At 44.0% G+C, this 19,118-nt stretch overlaps 1 protein-coding gene across 2 annotated transcripts; it reads left to right on the top strand.

Moving 5' to 3' along the window:
- Window positions 1-94: 94 nt before the first annotated feature.
- Window positions 95-18,474, top strand: LACTB2 (lactamase beta 2). Of its 2 annotated transcripts, none has more exons than XM_082234007.1 (7): window positions 95-257; window positions 1,768-1,928; window positions 3,948-4,074; window positions 4,525-4,703; window positions 6,387-6,535; window positions 16,576-16,657; window positions 18,228-18,474. In XM_082234007.1, the coding sequence occupies exons 1-7, from the start codon at window positions 136-138 to the stop codon at window positions 18,269-18,271; spliced, it is 864 nt and encodes a 287-aa protein (XP_082090133.1). In that variant the 5' UTR covers window positions 95-135; the 3' UTR covers window positions 18,272-18,474. The 2 variants fall into 2 exon arrangements, with proteins under 2 accessions (XP_082090133.1, XP_082090132.1); XM_082234006.1 differs by having other exon boundaries at window positions 96-257; window positions 1,765-1,928.
- Window positions 18,475-19,118: the final 644 nt, after the last annotated feature.

Raw genomic sequence — 19,118 nt, 5'->3', positions numbered from 1 at the left:
CTCCTGCCCAGGGAGGCGGGTGGGAAGCAGTCTCGGAGGTAACCAGGAAGCTGTTTCTTTAGCGGTAGCACCTCTGAAGAATTCCTATCTCTACGTTTCGGCCGCTCAGCCGCTGGAAGAAGCCCCGCCGCGAAGATGGTGTCTGTGCTGCCGCGGGTGGAGAGGCTGTCGTCGCGGGTGGTCCGCGTGCTGGGCTGCAACCCGGGACCCATGACCTTGCAGGGCACCAACACCTACCTGGTAGGGACCGGCCCCAGGTACGTAGCAGCCCCCGCCCGCCTCCCCAGGAGGGACCAGCGGAAGAGAGTGGCTTATAGTTCCCTTTTACCCTGGTGCTAAAGTAGCGATTTGGAGCTGGCTTCGGATAACTGTTTCATGGGCAGGGCATCCTTTGCCCGTAATAGCTGCATAGGCAGGCAGAAATTCAACAGGTGGGGGATTCTTCCTCACCAGAGTAGGCGTGTGTGTGTATCTGTACATATACAGGTGTGTTTGTGTGAGCACATAAGGTAAAAAGGTAAAAAGGTAAAGGACCCCTGGACGGTTAAGTCCAGTCAAAGGCAACTATGGGGTGCAGCACTCATCTCACTTCGGGCCGAGGGAGCCGGCGTTTGTCCACAGACAGCTTTCTGGGTCGTGTGGCCAGCGTGACCAAACTGCTTCTGGCGCAACGGAATACCGTGACAGAAACCACACAAAAACACAGTTTACCTTCCCACTGCAACGGTACTTATTTATCTACTTGCACTGATGTGCTTTTGAACTGCTAGGTTGGCAGGAGCTGGGACAGAACAACGGGAGATCACCCGTTGCGGGATTCGAACTGCCGACCTTCTGATCGGCAAGCCCAAGAGGCTCAGTGGTTTACACCACAGCACCACCCACACATACATACCTTTGTGAGCGCATAAATACACACACACACACATTTATGTAGTGAGCCCCCCATGTTTCACGAGTTCAGTTGGTATGGCGCATGCACTGCCTGCAGAAGGTCCAAGGTTCAAACCTCAGTCATCTCCAGGTAGGATTAGGAAAGATCCACAATGAGATCTCTGCTGCTGCTGCCAGTCAGTGAATACTGACAGGCATCATTTTATTTGTATGCTGCCTTTCCACTGTTCAAACCATTATCAAGGTGGTGGCTTTCAACATGAAAAGAATGCATAACTGCAACATAACAAAAGTGGTCATAAACAAACAAAACAATAAAAAATATTCCACCAAACTGAAGAGTTACCACATAAACCAGGACAAGATCTCAAATAAAGATACTGTACCAAAAAAACCAGTAACAGCGCGCACGCGCACACACCCCGCAACAAAAAACCCCAAACATCACAGCCCAAGAGTCTGGTCAGCAGCCTCATCTTTGGTAGCTGGAGTCAGTCTGGGCCCTGCCTTCCCAGGCCAGGTAAGAAAAGGCCTACAGGGCAAGGAGCAAGTATTTCAGGACTTGCAGCCAAGATGCGCTGAGGACTGAGATAAAGGGTGTCATTAGATGTAAAGCAGCTGCAGGTATTGTGAAAAAGGCAGAAGACCTGCCAAGTGAGAAGAGGGAACCTTTCTTTATTTTTGAGAAATGATCCATCAGGATTCCCACTTGTGTAAGGATGCAGTGATGTTCTGGAGTAAGAAAATGTTGCTTTCCATGTCACAGACATTTTGTACTAGGATCCAACCTTACTTTTCTATTAATTGTGCTTTGACTTTTCCAGTTATGGTGTCTTTTTTTTGGGGGGGGTGATTATGTCTTTAATACAGAAGGATCCTTATTGATACAGGAGAACCAGCTGTCCCTGAATATATTGGCTGTTTGAAACAAGCGTTCAACGAATTCAGCATCTCAATCCAGGAAATCTTAGTAACACACTGGCACCAAGATCACACAGGAGGCATATCTGATATTTGTAAAAACTTTCCCACTAGTAAGCAGTTTCATTATTTTTGTTGTTGTCTAAAATGTCTGTATTCTGTTTTTTATACAAAATGTATCCAAGCTGTTTTTCAGTACTTTAATCTGACATTAAATACTGTTAAATAGCAGAAAGATAAAGTAGGAAAAACATTTGAAGGCTTGTATACCAGTGTCTAATAAAATTCTTGCTGGTAAACACTGAATGCTGGCAACTAACTTCTACATAGTTGATTGTTTACTTCACAGGCTATAAGTAAAACCAGCAAGGTAACTGTTTTTGCATTATAAAGTACATTAGTCTGTGTAGCTATTTGTAATTGTTTTTTTAATACAGTCAAACCTCAGAACTTGAATGTAATCTGTTCCGGAAGACCGTTCGACTTTTGAAACGTTTGAGTTCCAAGGTGCAGCTTCCGATTGGTTGCAATAGCTTCTTGCACTCAAATGGAAGCCGCTTTGGATGTTCAAATTCCAAGGATTGTTTGAAAACCGGAACACTTACTTCCGGGTTTTTGGCATTCGGGCAATGGAGTCATTCGAGTTCTGAGGTTTAACTGTATGCGTTTATTGTTAATGTTTTATTGTTAATTGTTTCAGTACGTTTCATGGGAAACAGCTCATGAAGTAAAAACAAGACCACTTTGCTATGCTTATAAAGTCAGGAAATTTAACTTGCGCATTTTAAATTGGCCAGACCTCTTGCAAAGCCATTTCTTTGCATGCTTACTCATAAAAACTGTTTCTCTTGTTAGCATCATAATGCTATAGAAAGTTGCCCTGGGCAACTAAGTGTGTGTGCGTCTACATCCTTTATCTGTCAACCCATCACTACCAAATGTATGCCATTCTTTTCAACCCAAATGTAAAGTGTATAGGGCAGCTTGTTGGCAGGACATTGCTTGGTCGTTATGGCCGCCAAGTTGCCATTAGTTTTAACATTACCCCTAACCTGCAGAAGAAGAAGAAAAACTAAGAGACAGTGTGGGTGCATGGAATGCAAGGGCCCTTCGAGATTGGTGGAGTTTTTCACAGGTGTCTTTTTGCAATATGTCATTGACAGAGTCATAGTGCATTAGTCCACACATAATTTCATTAGTAGTTCTTCAATGGTTCCCAAGCATTACTGCATTATTGCCATCTGTGGGGAACATTTGGGGTCTCTCCAGATGCTCTTTCTGTTGTGCATTCCTGATCTACGTTCATGATGGTACCAGGATAATTGTATGCAATCCTGCTTTCAGTACTGTTTGCTTCTGCAAAAGTTCTGAGGTGGTCAAACTGCTTCACTTGGAATCGGTGTATGTCCTGTAGATTCCTGCCAAAATCCTATTCTAGTGTTTGTTGTGCTGTCGTGCAAGAGTGCCCCTACAGACAGCAATTATGTGTCGGGGAAGCATTGCAGAACAACTAGCAAATTGGAATGATGTGTGGCTGATCCAGTGTAAATCCATCACTGATGCACTATGACTGAGTCAATGACGTGTTACAGAATACACTTGCAAAAACCAGCCCCAGTCTGAAGAGGCCTGAGTGATATGAAAAGTTACAGGATTTCAGCAGGAAGCTACAGAACATGCACCATTGGGAGATGAAGCAGTCTGCCTTTCCATTAAAGAAAGCAAGAGTCTCCTAAACACACCGGACTCTGGGTTATTGGCCCAAGCATCTAAACAAAAGCAGTCATGTTTCATACCTGGATCAGCCCATTGCCTTGTGCTAATGTTAGCCCAGGTCCTATGACTCATTTGCCTCTCCTCCTATAAGCATTTGCTGGTGCACACTTTATCCTTATGTCACTCCAGAATCTTTTCATTCATGTCTTAAGAGCAATTTATATGACATATATGTGTAAAACAATGTCAGTATGCACTTTTGGGAGCAATGTTACAACATGTAAAATAAAGTAATGCTGCTTTTTTATTTTTGTGTTTAAAAACTAAGATACTGTGATTTTTCAGGAAATTTTAAATAATGTGTGACTAAGCTGCTTCTAAAACATATTTAATGCCACATTTCTTTTCAAAACTAGCTTCTGAGTACTGCATAAGCAAACTTCCACGTAACCCACACTCTGAAGAAATAATAGGAGAAGGAAAGCAAAAGTATACATACCTTAGAGATGGAGATATTTTAAAGACAGAGGGAGCTACTCTGAGGTAACTGATAACTTCTGCACATTGACCACTGTATGAAGATTTTCTCTTTCATGTGCAAGATTTTTAATATTGGCGCAATTATGTATTTTATCATGATATTATCTACTATATATTTTGGGAAATTGTGTGTATCTGTGGGTTTGGATTGGACCCAAACCTGTCTGGGTTCTTGGATCTTCAGGAAGGCTGCTTTTCCAAGTCCCACAAACATCACAAGTGCCTTTAGCAGGAACACAAGCCTGTCTCTGTTAATCTTCCACAGACAAATGAAAATTCATGTTTAGACAGGACTTTGCCTTATTCAAGTGGTTTTAACTCTACCACAGATTCTTAACGCTTCATATGTTTCATGCTTTTTATATGTATTTGTATTTGTTGTCGGATGCCTTGAGGGCTCTATTGTGGAAAGGTCAGATATGACTTTAATAATCTTCTTTTGTCAATCTGCAGGGTATTATATACCCCTGGACATACAGATGACCACATGGCTTTACATCTCCTAGAAGAAAATGCTATATTTTCTGGTGACTGCATTTTAGGAGAAGGAACAGCAGTCTTTGAAGACCTTTATGATTACATGAAATCGTTGGAAAAGCTACTAGAAGTGAAAGCTGACTTAATTTACCCTGGTTAGTTCCACATTTGACCTGAATTCAGAACACATCACTTCTTGACCTCCTCTGGTACAGTTCTTATGACTAGAACTGCTGTTCAAAATCCCTAATGCCTTGCTCTTTATCACCAGAGCCCTCTGATCCTTCTGTTGATTGTTGTCCTTTCATGGCAGGTTACAGCAAGCATAGAGAAAGTCTCCTGTGTCTCTTGAATCCTGTTTACAATGTGTTTTGTGATGCTTTAGGTTTCCTATTCATAATAAGCTGAAATTGCAGCCTGAACTTGCACTACATTTGATTTTTTAAAAAGCCTTGTATGTTGCCAGAGTGCATCCTTGATTTATGGGCCTTATTGCAAATCATTTAGGGCAGTATGCAGTGAAATAGTCCCATTAGCACAAGGGCTTCCAGCTGTGCATCCCCTCTCCTCTCATTCCCTAAATTTGTTCTGGGTTTCTCTCCCAACACTCTTGGCAAATGGAAATCCTTGTGCTATCAGAACTACTTTGTTGGATACCGCCCATAGTTTCCTAGAATCTATTGAAAATTATTGAGAGGATACATAAAATATAACTGCCCAAAGGAGAAGATGCGCTGTGGTGCCATCTCTCTGTGAATCCTTGTTGAATGAAACATATGGACACAGACTGATTTGGTGTGTTTTGCTAACTTTTTTGTTGGCTAATACCTACCTTTGGAATCTCTGCAGTGCTCAAACTACTGATGACAAAATGTCATACTGAATGAATGAAAGAGGAGCCTGCTGGATTAGGCCAAGCATGTTCTCTTAGTGGCCAACCAGATGCCCGATACCTTCAGCTTGATCTCTGCAACTACTTTGTCCTTTTCCTTTGATGCCCCTTATGACTAGAACTGCCTCCCAAGATGCCTTCGTGCAATCACTTCCCTTAAGTCCCTCCTTGAGATTCACCTGTTGCAGGAAGCCTCACACTACATAACTAAGCCAAAATATGTGCAGTTTAAGTAATCACATACTATTCCTCAACCTACTGATACCTCTGCTACCCCCTCGCTTCTTCTTTTGTCTCTCAGTGTTTATTTTACTTGATAAATCCATTGAGGTAGGAATTGGCTATACCTGTTCTTTGCAAATTGCCACATACATAGATAGCACATGACCATTTCCTAGGGTAGGTGTGTACTAATGGTCTGAGTTGTGAAAAGTCCTTTGGCCACTAGAGGGCCAACATTTTTCTTCACATTTGACCTAACTGTATTCAGAGTTCAGTTCTTAAAAGTGACTATAGAAGAGATGTTAAAGATATGGGGTTGTATCTGATGAACTCGGAAGTGGGCCTGTTGAGATCAATAGGCATGGTTTCAGTGAGTCTGCTCTGAATACGTCTTTGTCTGATGCCAACCTAAACTGGAAATCATAGTAATATTAACGTAAAGGCTTTGTTCTTAAACTGTGTTTTTTGTTTGTTTGTTTGTTTGTTTGTTTCAAAATTTTAGTGTTGTGGTGATCTAATGCAACTGCTATGGTGAGAAAGTAATAATACCTCTAAACTTACTGGTGCAGACATGCAGCAAAATCAGAAGATACTGGAACCATACGTGACACTTATTCCACTTGCTTTGAACATCATCATAACAAATACTGCAGCAGAAGTAGAGATTGTAAACGTGTATTGTTGTTGTAGTTTTTCTATATTAACCCCTTTTTTCCCCTTACAGGACATGGCCCAGTAATAAAAGGGGCAAGAGCTAAAATTCAAGAGTACATTTCTCACCGAAATGCACGGGAACAGCAAATCCTCAATGTCTTGAAAGAGAATGCTGAGAAATCTCTTACAACAGAGGAACTTGTGAAACTGGTATACAAGGTAGCTGTCTAGCTTACTCTTACTTTTGAATTAGGAATAAGATGTTTAATTTCGCTAGTAGAAGCAGTCACAATAAAATGAATGGTTCACAAACATCGTAGTTTCTATGACAAGGAAAAAGTGACATGTGTATGTGTTCACTGTAGCAAGGCAAATTGGAAGCTGTCCTGTATCTAAACTTTCTTGTTTTTGTTGGGACATTAAGAATTTCATCAATTTCCTTCTTTCCCCAGAACTAAAATTATTTTGGCAGACCCTCTTCAGGAAAAGCAGATCTTCAAACTCTTGCATTTTAAACATACAAAATGCTAAACGATAAAGAATATGTCACATATGCAAAAGCATATAAGATGCAGCATGGAAACACAATTTGTACAATATGCTGGTATTACTGCTATGTGATCAAGGCTTCCTAAGCTGATACACCAGCAAAAATATTAGGGACACAGAAGCTGCCTCATCTCTAGTTAAGATTGTTGGTCCATCTAGCTCAGGGTTGTCTACACGGAGCAACAATGGTATTCAAGACCTTCAGGCAGGGTTTTTTCTCAATCCTAACTGGAGATGCCAGGGGTTCAACCTGGACTTTCCACATACAAAGCATATGAACTTGCTGTTGTTTAGTCGTGTCCGACCCCATGGACCAGAGCACGCCAGGCACTCCTGTCTTCCACTGCCTCCCGCAGTTTGGTCAGACTCACGCTGGTAGCTTCGAGAACACTATCCAACCATCTCATCCTCTGTTGTGCCCTCAATCTTTCCCAACATCAGGGTCTTTTCCAGGGAGTCTTCTCTTCTCATGAGGTGGCCAAAGTATTGGAGCCTCAGTTTCAGGATCTGTCCTTCCAGTGAGCACTCAGGGCTGATTTCCTTCAGAATGGATAGGTTTGATCTTCTTGCAGTCCATGGGACTCTCAAGAGTCTCCTCCAGCACCACAATTCAAAAGCATCAATTATTCGGCAATCAGCCTTCTTTATGGTCCAGCTCTCACTTTCATACATCACTACTGGGAAAACCATAGCTTTAATTATATGGACCTTTGTTGGCAAGGTGATGTCTCTGCTTTTTAAGATGCTGTCTAGGTTTGTCATTGCTTTTCTCCCAAGAAGCAGGCATCTTTTAATTTCGTGGCTGCTGTCACCATCTGCAGTGATCATGGAGCCCAAGAAAGTAAAATCTCTCACTGCCTCCATTTCTTCCACTTCTGTTTGCCAGGAGGTGAGGGGACCAGTAGCCATGATCTTGGTTTTTTTGATGTTGAGCTTCAGACCATATTTTGTGCTCTCCTCTTTCACCCTCATTAAAAGGTTCTTTAATTCCTCCTCACTTTCTGCCATCAAGGTTGTGTCATTGGCATGTCTGAGGTTGTTGATATTTCTTACGGCAATCTTAATTCCGGTTTGGGATTCATGCAGCCCAGCCTAGGACCCTTTATTTACTTACTTACTTACTTACTTACTTACCACCCTGTACCTGGAGGTCTCAGGGCAGATCACAGAACAAAATCAAAATATAAAACCAATATATATATATATATATATATATATATATATATATATATATATTTGCTTTCGTAGATTTTCACGGGTACAGGAATGCAGGTTTTGGTGTCTTCGGGTGTCTTCCCGTGTAAGAGTCGGGGTGTCTGGGCGACGTTTCGACGAGGTCTTACTCGTCATCTTCAGGCTGGTGCTTTCGGCTTCTTGTTACTGGAACAGAGCAGAATCTGGTGTTTGAGTTCCTATAAATACTGTTGAGGGGTGTGGTGTATAGCCTCCAACGTTCTGGGCAGAGAGGAAGTTCCTAGATTAGTGTGCCTTTTCTTCTTTTGTTCCTTAATTACTTGAGGGATATCTTGAGTGATTTCATGAGTGATATTCTGAATACCACTGGGTGGGTCATTAAGTGTAGATTAGTTGCTAAAGCTTTCGTGTCTTGACCTCTTGAGCTTGTGAAGAGTTTTTTTGAGAAGATGGCTGTGCTGCATTTAGTTGTGCTCTGGCTTGGCTTCGTGTATAGGGGCGAGCTGTGATTTTGTGCCTTGTGCCCGCCAGATCTGTGTAGGGATTGCAGGGGGGTGCAGCATCCGGAGGTGCCACTATAGTTTGGCTACTGGATGGAGTCTGTAATATGTCTGTGGAGAGGGTCTGGGTTTGGGTCTGGTGTGGTTGATTGGTGACGGCGTTCTGTGTGCCTCTGGTTCTGGTGTCAGTTTTTGTGGGGAGGGCTAATTTCCAGATGTCTGGCAGGCGGGACGTGTCGTCACGCTTGTTCATGTTGTGAGGGTGTTTCTCTATCTCGATGGCTTCCATGATTATTCTCTTGTGGTGATGTTCCATGTTAAAGAGCAATTTGGAATCTGCAAAATTAATTTCGTGTCCTGTTTCTTTCATGTGTTGGAAAAGAGAGGAAGTTTTTTCTTCTTTTTTGACGGCATTCTTGTGTTCTGCGATACGTGCATTTATTCGTCTGTTTGTTTGTCCAATGTACGTGGCTGGGCAGACTTTGCAGGGTATTTCATAGACCCCTTGGTTTTCCAGCTGGATTTTGTCTTTTGGGTTTCTGAGGATATTGGCTATTTTTTGGTTGGTGCAGAAGGCTGTTTTGATATTGTGTTTATGGAGGATTTTGCTAATTTTGTCTGTAGTGCCCTTGATATAAGGAAGGAGGGCCATGCCATTGTTTTCTTCTGTGTCTTGGTTTTTGGGGGGTGTTTCTTTTTGGATTAGCTTCGTAACCTTGTTTTTCTGGTATCCATTGGCGATTAACACATTTGAGAGATTCTGTAACTCAGTTGTCCAGTGGTCTTTGTCAGCCAGGCGTTTGGTTCTGGAGATGAGAGTCTTGGCTACGGAGTTTATTTGTGCAGGGTGGTGGTGTGATTGTGCATGTAAGTAGCGGTTGGTGTGTGTTTTTTCCGGTAGATAGTGTGTCCTAGGGAGCCATCAGGTTTTTTGTAGATTAGGACGTCAAGAAAGGGGAGTTGGTTGTTGTCTTCTATTTCCATAGTGAATTGTATTTTGGGGTGTAGGCTGTTGAGATGTGTGAGGAAGCTATCTAGTTTTTCTTTCCCGTGTGGCCAAATTACAAAGGTGTCGTCAACATATCTGAGCCAAAGTTTGGGTTTGTGTTCTGACTTGTCTAAAGCATTGGTTTCAAAGTGTTCCATGTACAAATTTGCGATGACCGGTGAGAGGGGTGATCCCATAGGTGCTCCTTCTATCTGTTTGTATCTTTGTCCATTGTGGATGAAGTACGTGTTGGTTAGGCAGTGGTTGGTCAGGTCCAGGATGTATTTGGGGGGATTGTATTTGTTTTGAATGGCTGTCAAGGCTTCATTAATGGGCACTTGAGTGAAGAGGGATACAACATCGAAGCTCACAAGTAGGTCATCGGGATGTAGGTATTGCTTCTTTATTGTTTCTATGAACTGGAAGGAGTTAGTAACGTGTGAAGCGATGGATTCTGCATAGGGCTGAAGTTGCTTAGCGAGAAATTTAGCGAGATTTTGTAGAGGTGAGCCTATGGAGCTGACTATTGGTCTGAGTGGTGTTCCTTCTTTGTGTATCTTGGGGAGACCGTAGAGTTTGGGGCATCTGGATGATTTTTCTCTGGGGATGATTCTTAGCTGGATTTCTTCACTGATAGGAGAGGCTTTTATTTTGGATTTGGTGGTTTTTTCCAGATAGGTGGTGGGATCTGTTTTTATAGGTTGGTAGGTAGGGTCTTGGAGTAGATTTGATAGTTTTGCTTGGTAGTCCGATGTGTTCATCACAACAGTGGCGTTGCCTTTGTCTGCTGGGAGAATGATTATGTTGTTGTCTTTCCTCAGGTTGGTGAGTGCTTTCTGTTCTTCTTTGTGTAAATTGCTTCTGGGTGGTTTGCTCCTTCTTTTGTTCCTTAATTACTTGAGGGATATCTTGAGTGATTTCATGAGTGAATCAGACTTGAAGTCACCAACATCCTCTGCTCCAGCAAACCACCCAGAAGCAATTTACACAAAGAAGAACAGAAAGCACTCACCAACCTGAGGAAAGACAACAACATAATCATTCTCCCAGCAGACAAAGGCAACGCCACTGTTGTGATGAACACATCGGACTACCAAGCAAAACTATCAAATCTACTCCAAGACCCTACCTACCAACCTATAAAAACAGATCCCACCACCTATCTGGAAAAAACCACCAAATCCAAAATAAAAGCCTCTCCTATCAGTGAAGAAATCCAGCTAAGAATCATCCCCAGAGAAAAATCATCCAGATGCCCCAAACTCTACGGTCTCCCCAAGATACACAAAGAAGGAACACCACTCAGACCAATAGTCAGCTCCATAGGCTCACCTCTACAAAATCTCGCTAAATTTCTCGCTAAGCAACTTCAGCCCTATGCAGAATCCATCGCTTCACACGTTACTAACTCCTTCCAGTTCATAGAAACAATAAAGAAGCAATACCTACATCCCGATGACCTACTTGTGAGCTTCGATGTTGTATCCCTCTTCACTCAAGTGCCCATTAATGAAGCCTTGACAGCCATTCAAAACAAATACAATCCCCCCAAATACATCCTGGACCTGACCAACCACTGCCTAACCAACACGTACTTCATCCACAATGGACAAAGATACAAACAGATAGAAGGAGCACCTATGGGATCACCCCTCTCACCGGTCATCGCAAATTTGTACATGGAACACTTTGAAACCAATGCTTTAGACAAGTCAGAACACAAACCCAAACTTTGGCTCAGATATGTTGACGACACCTTTGTAATTTGGCCACACGGGAAAGAAAAACTAGATAGCTTCCTCACACATCTCAACAGCCTACACCCCAAAATACAATTCACTATGGAAATAGAAGACAACAACCAACTCCCCTTTCTTGACGTCCTAATCTACAAAAAACCTGATGGCTCCCTAGGACACACTATCTACCGGAAAAAAACACACACCAACCGCTACTTACATGCACAATCACACCACCACCCTGCACAAATAAACTCCGTAGCCAAGACTCTCATCTCCAGAACCAAACGCCTGGCTGACAAAGACCACTTGACAACTGAGTTACAGAATCTCTCAAATGTGTTAATCGCCAATGGATACCAGAAAAACAAGGTTACGAAGCTAATCCAAAAAGAAACACCCCCCAAAAACCAAGACACAGAAGAAAACAATGGCATGGCCCTCCTTCCTTATATCAAGGGCACTACAGACAAAATTAGCAAAATCCTCCATAAACACAATATCAAAACAGCCTTCTGCACCAACCAAAAAATAGCCAATATCCTCAGAAACCCAAAAGACAAAATCCAGCTGGAAAACCAAGGGGTCTATGAAATACCCTGCAAAGTCTGCCCAGCCACGTACATTGGACAAACAAACAGACGAATAAATGCACGTATCGCAGAACACAAGAATGCCGTCAAAAAAGAAGAAAAAACTTCCTCTCTTTTCCAACACATGAAAGAAACAGGACACGAAATTAATTTTGCAGATTCCAAATTGCTCTTTAACATGGAACATCACCACAAGAGAATAATCATGGAAGCCATCGAGATAGAGAAACACCCTCACAACATGAACAAGCGTGACGACACGTCCCGCCTGCCAGACATCTGGAAATTAGCCCTCCCCACAAAAACCGACACCAGAACCAGAGGCACACAGAACGCCGTCACCAATCAACCACACCAGACCCAAACCCAGACCCTCTCCACAGACATATTACAGACTCCATCCAGTAGCCAAACTATAGTGGCACCTCCGGATGCTGCACCCCCCTGCAATCCCTACACAGATCTGGCGGGCACAAGGCACAAAATCACAGCTCGCCCCTATACACGAAGCCAAGCCAGAGCACAACTAAATGCAGCACAGCCATCTTCTCAAAAAAACTCTTCACAAGCTCAAGAGGTCAAGACACGAAAGCTTTAGCAACTAATCTACACTTAATGACCCACCCAGTGGTATTCAGAATATCACTCATGAAATCACTCAAGATATCCCTCAAGTAATTAAGGAACAAAAGAAGAAAAGGCACACTAATCTAGGAAGTTCCTCTCTGCCCAGAACGTTGGAGGCTATACACCACACCCCTCAACAGTATTTATAGGAACTCAAACACCAGATTCTGCTCTGTTCCAGTAACAAGAAGCCGAAAGCACCAGCCTGAAGATGACGAGTGAGACCTCGTCGAAACGTCGCCCAGACTCTTACACGGGAAGACACCCGAAGACACCAAAACCTGCATATATATATATATATATATATATATATAATCAAAATAAAAACAATAACACAATATCAAGCAATCCATAGTCTGTTGTCCACTACCAGTTGGCCTGGGAAGAAAAGCAGAAGCTCAGCGGTGTTTTTTATATGATAACTACCGTATTTTTCGCCCTATAGGACGCACTTTTTCCCCTCCAAAAATGAAGGGGAAATGTGTGTGCGTCCTATGGGGTGAATGCAGGCTTTCGCTGAATCCTGGAGAGCGAGAGGGGTCGGTGCGCACCGACCCCTCTCGCTCTGCAGGCTTTAGGAGAGCCCCTTCGCCACCCCCGTGAACTCGGGGGACAGCGGGAGAGGCGCAGCACGCCTTTTCCGCTGTCCCCCGACTTGGCTAGAAGGCTGGCGGGGGGAGAAGCCTGCTCCTCCCCGTCGCCAGCCCAGCAAACTCGGGGGACAGCGGGAGAGGCGCAGCGCGCCTTTCCCACTGTCCCCCGACTTGGCTAGAAGGCTGGCAGGGGGAGAAGCCTGCTCCTCCCCATCGCCAGCCCCGCAAACTCGGGGGACAGCGGGAGAGGCGCAGCGCGCCTTTCCATAGGCACCGACTCCATGGGGCCTGAGGGGGCTCGAGCCCCCTCAAAAATTCGTTTGGGGGGGCTCAGCCCCCCCAATAATCTCGGGCGCCCCTCCAGCAGAGCGCCGCTGCCGATCGCGCGGCTCTGCTCCTCGGCTCAGCCTCCCTCTCGCCTTGCCCTTTCTTTCTTTCTCTCTCCCTCTCCCCCCTTTCTCTCTCTCTCTCTCACACACACACACCACAGGGAAAGGTGAGTGCTGGGAGGTGGGCGGGGGGGAAGCGGGGGGTGAGGGGAGAGGCGGCAGCAGCAGCGGGGAGTAAGGGAGAATAGCGATATAAAATCAATTGCGGCTGGAGGGTGAGCGAGAGTTTCAGCTGGGCTGTAGGGCGGGCGGTGGGGGGGGGGAGAGTGTGAATCTGTGGGGAAGGCGAGAAGGAAGGAGGGAGGGATAAGATTAAGAGAGGGGGAGGGAGGAGGTGTGGGGGAATGAAGGAACGAAATGTTGGAGGAAAGGAAAGGAATGAATGAAACAGGAAGCAATGAGAAGAAAGGAAGGAAGGAAAGGGTTGGAGCAAAGAAAGGAAGAAAGGAAGGAAAAAAGAAGGGAGGGAGGGAGGGTGAGATTGAGGGAGGGGGTAGAAATGGAAGGAAGGAAGGAAGGAAGGAAGGAAGGAAGGAAGGAAGGAAGGAAAGAGAGGGGGAAAGGAAGGAAATAAGCAATGAGAGGAAGGAAGGAAAGAAAGAAAATGAATGAAATAAGAAGGAATGAGACAAAGGAAGGAAGGAAAGAAAGAAAGAAAGAAAGAAAGAAAGAAAGAGGGGAGCAGTGGAAAGAGGGAGGAAAAAAAACAGGAAGGAAGGAGTACTTAGGCTATGTCTCTTGGGACAGGTTAGCTGAGCTCCTGAGCAAGCGCCCCGTGCCCCGCCTGCCCTCTTCGCCCCTCGGCCCCGTCTGCCTCCACCCCCGACTGTATCAGGACCCCTGCCTCCTCCCCACCTGCTCCCTCGCCAGCCAGCCAGCCAGCCGCGCGCCCTAGCCGGAGAGCCCCGGCCGTCCCCATCGCGCAATCGGCTGGATCTCCCTTCAGCAGGCCGTGCTCACAACTCGGCCCAGGGACCCCCCAGCAGCAGATCTCCGGCCCAGCTGAAGAATCCGGCAACAAGCCCCCTCCTCCCCAATCACTCCGCCGAAATACGCTCCAAAACCCCCCAGATAGACCGCCGGCCGCCAAGTCTCGTGGCGCCCTGAGTGAGGGTCTCTCCCCAACACCGCCACCTTGAACTGCGTTCTCCCGGCTACCCGAGCGAACCAGCGGCATGACCCCGGTATGGGCCCCCCCCAATATTTTTTATAAGTCGGCGCCCCTGCGCCTTTCCCACTGTCCCCCGACTTGGCTAGAAGGCTGGCGGGGGGAGAAGCCTGCTCCTCCCCGTCGCCAGCCCCGCAAACTCGGGGGACAGCGGAAGAAGGCTGGCGGAGGGCTTTCCCCTCCTCCAGCCCCGCAAGCTCCCAGAGCGATGCCAAAGCTGCCAAAGCCCGAGCTTCCCCAGCCCCGCGCCTGAGGGGGGATAATTTTTCCCCCTTTATTCCCCCCCCCCAAAAAAAAATCTAGGTGCGTCCTATGGGCCGGTGCGTCTTATAGGGCTAAAAATACGGTATAATTATGGGAAGAATACATTTGCACAGTTCTCTCTCTCTTTCTCTTTCTCTTTCTCTTTCTCTTTCTCTTTCTCTTTCTCTTTCTCTTTCTCTTTCTCTCACACATAGGCTGCTTGAGGACAGTAACATTAACATGATGAAGGCGCTCATGTACTTAATACTATGAACACACACAAGTCTGTAAAATAAAATAATAATAATACATGTGATTACCAGATATTGCGGGGGAAGCTGGAGTAAAAATATAATGACAATAGCCCAAATCCAAATAATGGTGTAATTTATTCTGTGAGTCCAAGGAGGCTTCAGGTTTGTGTTTGGTTCTTTATATCTGCCCATCTCCCCAGTGCTTGATCGCTTACTGCTTCTGAAACTGAAGGAAATATTTAAATAGCAGTTCGTAATCTGGTGTGGGGAGGAGTTATTCGGAGAAAAGATGTCTGATTTGGCCACAGTGACACATGCCTTAGCTATATCCTGTTTGGATTACTGTTAACGTGCTCTTTGTGGGGCTGGCTTTGAAAAGTGCTCAGAACTTCAATGGAGTCAAAGAGCTGCAGCCAGATTGTTGACTGGGGCTGGTTATAGGCAGCATATGACTCCCTTGATACAACAGCTTCACTGGCTACTGGTCTGTTTCCAGGCAGAATTCAAAACACTGGAAATGACCTATAAAGCCCTACACAGCTGAGGTCCAAGCTAACTGAAAGACCGTATTTTCTCATACAAACCTGCCTAGGTTTTGAAACATTACAGGGAGGCCCATCTCTTGGTCTTGCCACCCTCACAAGCACATTTGGTAGGGATATAAGAAATGGCCTTCTCGGTGGCTGCTCCCAGACTTTGAAACTCCCTCCCTAAAGAAGCTAGACTGGCTCCCTCCTTGCTGTCCATGTTGGCAGGTGAAGTATTTCTTTCAACAGGCCTTTGGGAATTGACTGCTTTTAATCAAAGGGCTGTTGTCGTGCTGTTTTTATTATAATTATTGGTATGTTTTAAACATATTTTATATTTGTATATAATTTTAATTCTGTTGTATTTTAATTATGGATTTTTCCTGTGTTTTTAGCGGTTCTTGTTTTTTTCCTGGAAGCTTGCTTGAGTCTTGTCAGGGAAAAAGGCGGAGTATGAATATATATTAAATAATAATAATAAATGTCAAAAATTACATTGGGCTAACACAAGCTTCTTGTGTGAGCCTAAGCAGTTCTTTATTTCCCTGCTAATAAATATATGAATAGGTACTGCAATCATACCACTTTTTTCCTTTATCTGTTTGTCAAGAAGATGGAAACCCCCAAGAGTGCTTTAATTAGTTCAACATTTGGCTCTGTTCTGTTCTTTAACTTGGCATTAGTGTGCTTGTGTGACTTTTAAAAATCCTGACTGAAATGAAATTACCAAGATGCCATTTTAATAGTGTTGCCATTTAACAGTTCAACCTTATACATCTCAACTCAGAAATAAGACTCTTCTTTTTTTATCCCAGTTGAACTTCCTTACAGATAGTGTATATAAGACTGCTTCCTAAATGTGTGGTTCATGTGTTTTTAATTATTTTTTCTCTAGGACACACCTGAACACTTGCATAGAGCTGCAGAGATTAACCTCAGCCATCACTTGAAGAAACTAGAAAAAGAAGGGAAAGTGTGTAAGTGGCTTTGTCTTTAACCCACATCTGTTGTATTCCAGCAGCATGTTTATGATCCAGTTTTCCAGAATTTTTCTGTGTCTAAGCCCAGGGGTGGGCAGAAGGTAGATCTGCAATGTACTATTGGATGCTTGTACAGTGGTACCTGGGGTTACAGACGCTTCAGGTTACATACGCTTCAGGTTACAGACTCCACTAACCGAGAAATAATACTTTGGGTTAAGAACTTTGCTTCAGGATGAGAACAGAAATCGTGCTCCAGCAGAGCAGCAGCAGCGGGAGGCCCCATTAGCTAAAGTGGTACCTCAGGTTAAGAACAGTTTCTCTGGAACGAATTAAGTACATAACCAGAGGTACCACTGTATACTATAGCTGTCCATCATGCCAATAAGGTGTTTTTAATGCAACAATTCTTTGTTCCCAAATGATTTTTTTTTTGCTTGAATTCAGAGACCCAGATCTGCACAGAGCCTTTTGAATAGTTCTACACTGTGGACACACATATTTTATTTATTTAAATCAGGGGTGGCTAACTGTATTCAGCCCAAGGGTTAGAATGACTGTCAGTCACCTTCCTGAGGGACATATGCCAGTAGTGGGTGTGCTCAGTGTTTTCTCGCATGCACACATACACACTCCACCCATACAGATGGCACAAGCACACTTCCCCGCTCCCCAGAATTCACACGCATCCTCACCGCACATGCTGGCACACAGCACTCTGTTTCAAACGCACACACACACACAACTGCAGTCATATATATATATATATATATGCAGGTTTTGGTGTCTTCGGGTGTCTTCCCGTGTAAGAGTCGGGGTGTCTAGGCGACGTTTCGACGAGGTCTCACTCGAAAGCACCAGCCTGAAGATGACGAGTGAGACCTCGTCGAAACGTCGCCTAGACACCCCGACTCTTACACGGGAAGACACCCGAAGACACCAAAACCTGCATTCCTGTACCCGTGAAAATCTACGAAAGCAAATATATATATATATATATACACACACACACACACGTTTGTGCACAAAAACCCCCAGCACTTTTCCTCTCCCAAGTAAGGAAAAGGGTGCTTACAAAGGTATCCTCGCCCCAGCAATGGAATGGGGGAAATGCTGCCTTTACTTTTTCATCTCCGCTGCCTTCATTGGCAACTCAGTCCTAGGTTATGGGCATACTGCATCAAAACAAAGCCGAAGAGAATTCACTGGATCATAAATAATTATAGAACATCTCTGAACTGTAAATGTTAAGCTTCCTGCTATTTAGAAAAACAGCATTTTGGAACTTTAACAGAGGATAACTTGTCAAAATACTTAAATGCCTCACTAATATTCAAATAGTTTAATGGGCTTTAAAAAAAAATATTCAGATTACTGTTTTTTTAAAAAAATCATATTCCCAAATTGATAATCTTTGAAAGATGCAATATACTAACAGAAAAAAATTGAGATTAAAGTTGTGCTTGTAAATCACTTTCTGCTTAACGTCTTGCATCAAAAAACTTTTGTTTTAAATGGTAATGTTTTCAGATACCAGCTTATTTAACATTTTCTTCTTCTTTTGCAGCAAATGAAAATTCTCCCAGCTTCAGATGGAAAAGCAGTTTATAGACAAAACACAAAAATAAGTGTGAGGCTGATGTTCTTGTGCCCTCCCTCTAAAGAAGCACCAAATTGTCAACACAATATTTTTTTTCTTGGCAAAAGGTATTTTGAGTACTTCAGCATAGCGTGAGTAAATTCATAAAATTTGACCAAGTTACTTAATTCTGTTTTTCAGCAAAATGAATAAAGTGCAATTATTCACATATAAATTATTGTGTGTTTTCTTAACTAGAATTTCTTAATTATACAGGCCTTCCTGTCTAAATAATGGCATGTCTACGGTCTTATTTTGTGAAACAGCAGAACTATTGTAAATTATTTTTATTTGTGGTGATTTTTTTCTTTTAAAAATTGTTGTATATCTCTTCGATTGAGGTAATAAATTCTTTAAATAAATATTTAAGCACGCCACTTTTAAAGAATGTTAAGCATTTGGCAAGGACACACTGCATACTAGACAGGGCTGGCCCAATACATTTTGACACCTGACACGAAGCACAAGGTGGGTGCCAAAGTGGGGTGTGAAGATATGCAACAGGAAGAAGGGTAGATGGAGACCAGCAGTGCTTGCTTTTCACCAAGAAACTACTGTAGAGGCGGCATTGTGGGGGCTGCCAAGGAGGTGGCAAATCTGGCCTCTAAGAAGCATGTTGCAGCTGTTGCTACTACTGTGGCAGAGGCAATGGACAGTGCAGTCCTTGGAGGCCAGATCTGCTGGCTCTGTGGATCCTGCTGCTTGAGAGGGTTGCCTCACCTTGCCTCACGGGTGGGCTGGCCCTGAATATAGGGTTGTACAAAGATGCATAAAAGCTAGCAGGTAACATGGTGGTAATGGTTCCGTATCATTTCAAAC

Source organism: Podarcis vaucheri (assembly GCF_965113315.1).
Source record: "Podarcis vaucheri genome assembly, chromosome: 8".
NCBI classification, from domain to species: Eukaryota; Metazoa; Chordata; class Lepidosauria; order Squamata; family Lacertidae; genus Podarcis; species Podarcis vaucheri.
This window is presented reverse-complemented; position numbering and strand designations above follow the sequence as displayed.

Bases quoted from the DNA above. Each gene is read 5' to 3' on its own strand.
- LACTB2 (XM_082234006.1), top strand. From the start codon at position 136: ATGGTGTCTGTGCTGCCGCGGGTGGAGAGGCTGTCGTCGCGGGTGGTC. The intron at 258-1,764 runs GTACGTAGCAGC...TCTTTAATACAG, and splicing joins CTGGTAGGGACCGGCCCCAG to AAGGATCCTTATTGATACAG. The intron at 16,658-18,227 runs GTAAGTGGCTTT...CTTCTTTTGCAG, and splicing joins AGAAAAAGAAGGGAAAGTGT to CAAATGAAAATTCTCCCAGC.